Source organism: Macaca thibetana, chromosome 1, assembly GCF_024542745.1.
Source record: "Macaca thibetana thibetana isolate TM-01 chromosome 1, ASM2454274v1, whole genome shotgun sequence".
NCBI classification, from domain to species: domain Eukaryota; kingdom Metazoa; phylum Chordata; class Mammalia; order Primates; family Cercopithecidae; genus Macaca; species Macaca thibetana.
In genome coordinates this window covers 184,427,389-184,436,342 of record NC_065578.1, presented here as the reverse complement: position 1 = coordinate 184,436,342, position 8,954 = coordinate 184,427,389, and the positions used below count along the sequence as shown (strand labels likewise).

General features: G+C 34.8%; 1 protein-coding gene across 6 annotated transcripts in view; it reads left to right on the top strand.

Moving 5' to 3' along the window:
* Positions 1-8,954, top strand: part of RALGPS2 (Ral GEF with PH domain and SH3 binding motif 2) — a 242,347-nt gene that overhangs the window by 194,121 nt on the left and 39,272 nt on the right. For all 6 annotated transcript variants that reach the window (XM_050783529.1, XM_050783520.1, XM_050783536.1 and 3 more), the window contains 2 exons: positions 4,880-5,017; positions 6,246-6,336. In XM_050783529.1, coding sequence (XP_050639486.1) covers positions 4,880-5,017; positions 6,246-6,336 — 229 coding nt within the window. The remainder of the gene's footprint in view (positions 1-4,879; positions 5,018-6,245; positions 6,337-8,954) is intronic.

The following is an 8,954-nucleotide window of genomic DNA, read 5'->3' as shown; positions in this document are numbered from 1 at the left end:
CAAGAAACATGAGGAAAAAGAAGAATGGTGAGGGCTTAGAGGAAAGATAGGAAAGTTCAAGGTGGGGAAAACCTGGGAACTAGAAGAGAATGGTTACAATACTGCAGAGAGATTACATAAGGAGGGGAGACCAAGAGAGCTGTTTTAAGACTTAGAATGAGAAAGTTGTTAATGCCATTGCCAAAATAGGTGATAGATACAGATTTCAGATTATTTAGTGTGTTGAAGGGTGACTGGATAAAATTTAACTGACAAATTAGTGTCCACAAAACATCAAGAAATTAGAAATCCATAAGAAAAAGACAACCCAAAAGAAAAAATGGACAGAAACATTTATTACATAGAAATATAAATGTTTAAATGGATTACTAATCAAGGAAATAAAAATTAAGACACAGAGAGATACCATTTTATACAGAAGATTGACAAAATTGAGATTGATAATACCAATTGTTAGCACAAATGTGGATCAGCAGAAGCTTATATACCATCAGTGGGAGTGTGAATTGATATAGCTTTGAAAAATAATGTGACACCATCTTGTAAAGTTGAATATTAATAAACTTTAGCATTTGGCAGTTTTGCTCCTAGGCGTGTCTATATATCCTGAAGAAATTTTGTACATGTGTGCTGGGAAATGTGTATAAGAATGTCTGTAGTAACATGGTTGGAGGTGGGATGGGAGTAATTCAAAAGTCTATCAAATAAAATGAATGAGTTAATTGTAAAATAGTCACACATTAGCTTGTTCTCATTATAAGGAATTACAGCGGCATTTAACAGCTTGGATAAGTCTTAGAAACAAAATAGACAAAGCAACCACAGAAGACCATATTTTTAAATTTTATTTAATAAATGCTTATAAGTATAAATAAATGCATATTTTTAAATTTTATTTAATAAATGCTTATAAGTGACTTAGTATGTACTAGACACTTTTCTTTTTTTTTTTTTGAGACGGAATCTCGCCCTGTCACCCAGGCTGGAGTGCAGTGGCACGATCTCGGCTCACTATAAGCTCCGCCTCCCAGGTTCACAACGTTCTTCTGCCTTAGGCTCCCGTACTAGGCACTTTTCTGACATTACAAATACTATTATTTAATCCACATATACATTAAAATATGATTTTTAAAGCTCAAAAATAGGCAAAAGAAGGAATACAGACAGATGTCTGGGGAAAAAATGAGGTTCAGGGTAGTGATTACTTCTGGACAGGAAGCAAGGAGATGCAGTAGAGAAGGAACATACAGATAGATACAACAGTATTGATGAAGTCGTAGTTCTTTTTTAAAGTAGTATTTACCCCAACATATGAAAATATTAACATGTAACCAATAAAGTTAATAGATATTTTACATTAATTTTTCGTATTAACTCTTCAAAATCTTGTCTGTTTTATATTCAAATACATCTCAATTCAGAATACACACACGAAACAGTAATTACATGTGGCAAGTGGTTATATTGGACAGCACAGTCTAGTACAGGTGAGTTGTCATCTGAGTTTAATGATAGGATGGAAGAATGGCAAGAACTGGCACATTAGTACCCCGCTCAAATCCCACTTCTTCCTTGAAGCTTTCTCTGATCCCATCAGCAAGGAATGACTTTTTTTTGCACAGAATTTTTATGAAACTCCTCTTTAAGCTTTTCTGTGCTACTTTTATATATCTTTTATTGCTGTTATTGATGTACCTATGCCAACATCTCCATGCCATTTCTTCGAGGAATCTTTTAGTTCTCCTTAGCGATGTTGTAGTCATAAGTTGACTGGTCTTTCACAAGTGTTTATTATATTGTTTGATAACAACAGGTGTCACATATGTTGATAATTTTTTCTTAGGAGCGGGATCTCACCGTGTTGCCCAGACTGGTCTTAAATTCTTGGGCTCAAGCAGTCCGCCCACCTAGCCTCCTGAAGTGCTGAGATTACAGGCATGAGCCACCGTTCCCAGCAATAATTTTTGTGAAATCACGATTCTCACACAAATATGAAATGAATATGTGTCAGAATTTTCATTTAAATTATTAAATTTATAAGGGAATCAAAAATATGTCAAGGGTGAATTCAAAGTAACACTCATATGCAATCAGGAATGCTGAAGTAAATTTACAAATAGTTGCAAAATTGGTCAACATAAGTCAACATTCATTAGATCCCACTGGACATAATTCTTTGGCATGTTTATGAACAATAATTTTTATTACCAGTTTTCAACAGCTGTGCAGAGTTGTGAAATAACTCAGAAGAACCAAACGGATGTACTGGAGACAAGATACCCAGGAATCTTTTTTTTTTCCCCCAATCTCAAAGTTTTTCACAATTTTCCTGACACATAAAAACTTTTATGTGTATCAAATATTACATTAAAAATAAAGTAAAGAATAAAATAAGTGTACTATTCTATGTTTCTCTTCTAAGGTGTGTGTTGAAGGGAGAACAAGGATGTTATCTTGAGGAGTGGGATCAGATTTGAAGGAAGAGTTGCTTAGATTTTGTTTTATAAGTAGGGGAGATTTAAACATGTATATTGGGCCAGGTGCAGTGACTCGTGCCTGTAATCCTAGCACTTTGGGAGGCTGAGGCGTGTGGATCGAGACCAGCCTGGCCAACATGGTGAAACCCGTCTCTACTAAAAATGCAAAAACTAACCAGGCATGGTTGTGCATGCCTGTAATCCCAGCTACTCAGGTAGCTGAGGCACGAGAATCACTTGAACCCAGAAGGCAGAGGTTGCAGTGAGCCAAGATTGCACCACTGCATTCCAGCCTTTGACAGAGCAAGACTCTGTCTTGGGGGGGAAAAAATGATTTAAAAAAAAAATGATTTAAAAAAATGTGTATATTGACTCTGGGAAAGGAGCCAGTAGGGGTGAATGATAGTAGAGGCAACAGTGGTTGTCTGGAAGGAGGCAGCAATGATTGCATTCAAAATTACAATTGAGATTTGGGAAGAAGACAGGGATTCTTCTTCCTCTGAGATTGGACAAAGTGGGAAGAACCTCAGCTTCATTTGGAACCTCAGATTCATTTGGAGTCATAGGGAAATAAGGTTATCTAAAGAAAAAAAGAACGATAGGTGACTTAAAGAATACTGTAAATATTTACTGAGTGGAAAATGAATGATACTAGGATGAGTAAAAAGATTGCCATGCCAACCTTTTATGTTAAACACCTATCGTCAAAACATTGCACAAGATTTTCTTTCTCTTGGAGTGCAAGATAGAGCAACTGCCTTAAATGAGTTTGCAGTCTTGAATAGATAAGATATAAATGTTAAAAAAAAAAAAACTTAAATAATGAGATTTTGAAGTCACGAAGGTCATTACGTGAATAGTATGCACAGATAATGTATGATTTTTAAACAGAATATAAGTAATTTTTTTTTAATTGGGCTATAAGTGAAACATCTGAGATCCAGCTCTGTCACTAACAGGTTGTATGGCATTAGACACGTCCCTTTACCATCTATATATTTCAGGTTCTTCATCTCTAAAAGGAGAGGATTAGACTAGACAGTGTCTGAATTCCTTTCTTGGAATCTGTGAGAAAACTAGAGAATCTTGACACCGAATTAGATAAGCAAAATATAAGATTTGGATAGGCAGAGATAAGTCTAGAAAACATTTAAGGTATAAGAAAAAGCTGAGTAAAAACAGGGTTTATTTAGAAGGCAGTGGGTATGTCATTTTGGTTGCATTTACCCTGAGAGTTCGTGAACATGAAGTAATAGGGTAAAAGTAGGAAAGTATGTTTTTCTTTAATCTCCAGCTATAGTTGTCTAATACATTTCACATGTGCATTGTGAACTCTCCAGAAATAATCCTAAATAAGTGACCTTTCATGTTAAGGACTAGTACAACCAAATTTTAGAGGATGTGTTATTTTTGTTGGTGCAAAGAGTATGGAGGGTAAGAAATAGTTAACTTCAATTTGTAGTCACATGAACCCTTTCAGAAATTCATTTGTTGATCTTTAAAATGTAAAACATTTCTACCAGATTGAGATAATTTTCAAAGTAGTTAAGACTCAAATGATAGTTATCAACCCAAGGCAAGAGAGTATAAAACAAATATTAAATAATTTCCCTATGTCAGGCAGTGGCTGGGCTGCTGGCTAAATTAATATCTTCAAGTTGTAACACACCTTGGAAAATGGATGCTTGTATAGGTTTTAAATCTGAGGTTCTGAGTTTAAAATAACTCTCCATTATGAAACTAGTCAGAGGCAGAGCCAATTGAAGAACTCAGCTCCTTTCCATTAATTCCCATATGTGCTGGGGTTTCTAACTCTAGCCTCAAACTATACTTGAAAATGAAATCAGGCCGGGCGCGGTGGCTCAAGCCTGTAATCCCAGCACTTTGGGAGGCCGAGACGGGCGGATCACGAGGTCAGCAGATCGAGACCATCCTGGCTAACACGGTGAAACCCCATCTCTACTAAAAAAAAATACAGAAAACTAGCCTGGTGAGGTGGCGGGCGCCTGTAGTTCCAGCTACTCGGGAGGCTGAGGCAGGAGAAGGGCGTAAACCCGGGAGGCGGAGCTTGCAGTGAGCTGAGATCCGGCCACTGCACTCCAGCCTGGCCTACAGAGCGAGACTCCATCTCAAAAAAAAAAAAAAAAGAAAAGAAAATGAAATCACAAGAAGACATTTACAAAATAGCATATTATTACAAAAAATTGGTGTATGTCTGACCCCAACTGTATGGAAAGCTAGACCCCAGTAACCATATGTTACCAAGGCTTCAGTGTATTAATAGCAATATATTTTAAATGTGGCATACGTGGAATATATCTATAAACAACCTTTTCTCCTCTTTTCTTTGTCATAGTCTCCCAAGCTACAACTAAGAAAACATTTATCTCATTTTGTTTCAGGTATCTATTTGTCAGATTTAACATACATTGATTCAGCATACCCATCAACTGGCAGCATTCTAGAAAATGAGCAGAGATCAAATTTAATGAATAATATCCTTCGAATAATTTCTGATTTACAACAGTCTTGTGAATATGGTAAGTTTCTGGGGGATAATGCCTAGCCATTAACATTGCTGTAATTCCAGTGATTTATTTACACACATTGATGATACTTTTCACACAGCAGGGGACATCAATTTCTTATTTCCATTCTAACATAAAGGAAAATAATGCTTGTTTTATTTTGCCATTTAGTATATAGCATCCTGTTTAAGATCTTGCTTTTAAGAATTTAAGTATTTAATATTTAAAATTTTTATTTTTATATTTTGCTTTTCTGCTATTTTACAGCAACTTTCTCACAGCACAAGGACACTATTTAATATTACTACCTCACAGCTATTTGGCCCTTTATAGTTGACAAAGTCATTTTCTATTATCTCATTTGATCTCCCTGATCTGTTATGTAAATCGTTCTTACAGCTTTCAATTAGGGAAGTTTAGCTGAGACCCTTGATCTTCGTGACAGTTGACCAACTTTCTTGAGTCAGATTATCGAGTAAATAACCAATTTTCGCCCAATGTGTATTTTATGGAATGACAAATATAGAAACAGCCACATAAGCCCAAATGATGAGAAAGGACTTTTTTTTTTTTTTTTTTATGTTTAGATACTTCCAGTTTGATAGGGAATAAAGTTAGGCTGTTAATATGTAATTTTTATGGGTTAAAAAACTGAGTTTTACATTATATGATTACTTCAAGTGAATTTATCTTAAAGCTAACTTGTACTTCATGCATCTGTACTTTTTAGAAAACCTCAAAAACTTCCTAAAACTATCTGTGTGGAGATAGAATCTTACTGAAAGTTAAATCAAATAATTCCTTATTTTGTCCTTTTCTCAATATTTTAAACATAGCATCAAGTTGCGTTGTTAAATTAATCTTGCTTGAGACTTATAAGGGGAGGAGATAAACCATATTTATAAATGGGAACCAGGTTTCTTTAAAAGAAAAATAACTGCCTTCACCTCTTCTGTTTAGTTTAGAATAGTTCCTGATCTTTTTCTATGAAATTTCTCAAATATATGGGACTTTATAATTGGAACTACTAAAAAAAAAATCTAGACAACAGTATGCAACTGTAATTTTCTAAATTACCTTCAGTTTCAATTAAAGTTTATCTCAGTAATGTCCTTCTAGAGTTAATTTAAATTTTGCTGCCATGCGGCCTTAATTTACCTTTAAGTTATTTTCAGCTTAATTTTTAAAGTTCTGGTTAAGATGTGCTTTATCAGATAATTATTTATCACCTTTTGCCTAGATATTCCCATGTTGCCTCATGTCCAAAAATATCTGAACTCCGTTCAATATATAGAAGAACTACAAAAATTTGTGGAAGACGATAATTACAAGTAGGTTGGATCTTCAAAAGTGGTTTGTATAACTTTGTCCTGTCCTCCACCTTTCTATCCCTATGTATTTAAACATCTAAATCCTACATGGTACCATACAAAGGCCTAATCCAGTGGTAGGTTTATAGCAGTAAAGATACTAACATGTATTACTTTTTAGTCACTTGTTATGATTGAGCCAATATACAAATACCTCATCTGTTCTTTTTAATATTTTTATCTCTGTTTGTAGAGAGTTAACGTTTGATAGTTCTAATTTAAATTTCTTCTTTTCCCCCATATTCAGTCATTGAATCCTTACAGAATTTATCTTTTAATAGACAGAAAAATTAGTGAAACTTTTTAAAATAGAAAAATTACTGCTTAATGCTAATTATTGACACATCATTGTTTGTTTTTAATTGTTTTTGCGGATTGGGAGACTATTGGTCCATCTTCTCTCTGGAGAAGAGACATTTCTCCAATGTAGCACCACACTTATCCTTTTCTCTATATTATAGCAAGTTCTTTGTTAAAGATTTTTGAGGCCGGGCACAGTGGGGCACAATGACTCACACCTGTAATCCCAGCACTTTGGGAGGCCGAGGCAGGTGGATCACTTGAGGTCGGGAGTTCGAGACCAGCCTGGCCAATATAGTGAAACACTGTCTGTACTAAAAATACAAAATTAGCCAGGCATGGTGGTGCATGCCTGTAATCCCAGCTACTTGGGAGGCTGAGGCAGGAGAATCACTAGAACCCAGGAGGCAGAGGTTGCAGTGAGCCGAGAGTGCACCATTGCACTCCAGCCTGGGCAAAAAGAGCAAAACTCCATCTCAAAAAAAAAAAGATTGTTTGAAATCACTTTTAAAATAGCTGATATCCATTTTTATCTCATTTTTATCTCCTTATATCCACAGTACTTCCCAAAGATGGGAGAGGAAATTTTTAAATTATTAACCTTTTCGTCTTTTATTGATATACTTTACATCATAACTGCTGGGATTTTTTTTTTTTAAGGTGGGAGGATAAAGAGCTTATTTCTCTTGAAGTTTGTCACTTTTCTTTTAGCTTCATTTGTTACTTTGTTTAAAAAGTTTACTTAGCTTTATTATCCCAGTTGTTTCCAAGCTTTCAAATTGAATTTTGCACTTTCACAAATATTTTTTCCAATAAAAGGTCATGTTTCAAACATTTATCAAAGTAAAAGACTAGATTTTTTTCAAAGTTAATGCATTACATAGAAATTTTTTTTGTCTTCCTTTGATAATGATTATTAACTTCCTTGTTCCAGATTTTGACAATTTTAAAAAATTTTTGTAGAACAGAATTAGTCCCAGTAAATGGCTGTAGAAATTCTGGAAAACATCTAGGAATAATTTTTCTAAATGCATCTAAAATTTTACTAATGTTTGAAAATGCATTTATTACCATCTTTTCTCTCACACCATAATGTCAACACTTTATATTTCTGTACCAATTTTTATTCTACAAAAAGTTTCTACATGGTTACTTACTTGAAAATGTGTAAAGTCAATGAAAAAGCTTTTTAAGGCTGGAGTTGTTCACAAATCTGTTGCCCTGGGTTGTAAGTTTTTCAAGTTCGATGGTCTGTGTCTTATACTTACCACTATTTTTCCCTTCTCTCTAATTACTGACATAGAACTCATGCCTAGTAAATACTTAAGTTTTGTCCAGTGAGGTGTAGAACAGATATCTTAAAATTCAAAATGTGAGTAAGTAGCTATTAGATATTTATCTGGCTCAAGAAACTTACTGAATTTAAAAGAATTTAAAGTTTATTAGATTGAAGTAAAATCTAAGAAAATTTTGCGCAATTTTTATAGAGGATGGCAAATTTTTTGTGACTACTGTAAAATTATAATACAGTATTTATTAAAGCTAGTTTTTACTTTGCTAAAAGGGTAGAGTTAGCCAGTGAAGCCACGAAGTAGTTCTGACATTCTATAAACTGACATATCATATAGTGCCTTCATTTTTGTAGGAAAACTGATACTATTATACTGATTTTTGTTTTCATGAGGAGCTAGAACCAGAGCAGCCCTTCCATTACATTGACAGATATTTACTAAGGTTTTGTTATAGGCCAGTTACTGTGCTAGTTGCTGGGATTATAAAAATAAGATACTGTTCTTGCCCTCAAGAAGCTCAGTCTCATGTAAGATACATCCGCAAAACAGATGATTATAAGACATTTCAAACAGTACTATAATAAAAATATGCCAAGGATGCTGTGGAAACATAGGTAAGTGGGGGACCTAACCCAGATTTTCATAGGAAAACTAAAAAGAAGGGAAATACAAACAGCTTCAGGAGACAGCGTCATCTGAGGCTGAATCTTAACAGGTGAGTAGGAGTTAGTCCCACGTGAAGGGTGAGGAAAAGCATGCTGGGGAATGGAATGATCAAAGGAATGGGATGAGAAACAGTGTCTTTGCATGAGGAACGATGAGTCATTTGATGTTATTGGAACATCATATGGGACTTAGAGAAGACATTGTTTTTCTTTTCCTTTTCCTTTTTTTTTTTTTTTTTTTTGGAGACGGAATTTCACTCTGTTTCCCAGTTTGGAGGGCAGGGCAGTGGTGTGATCTCAGCTCACTGCAACCTCCACCCCA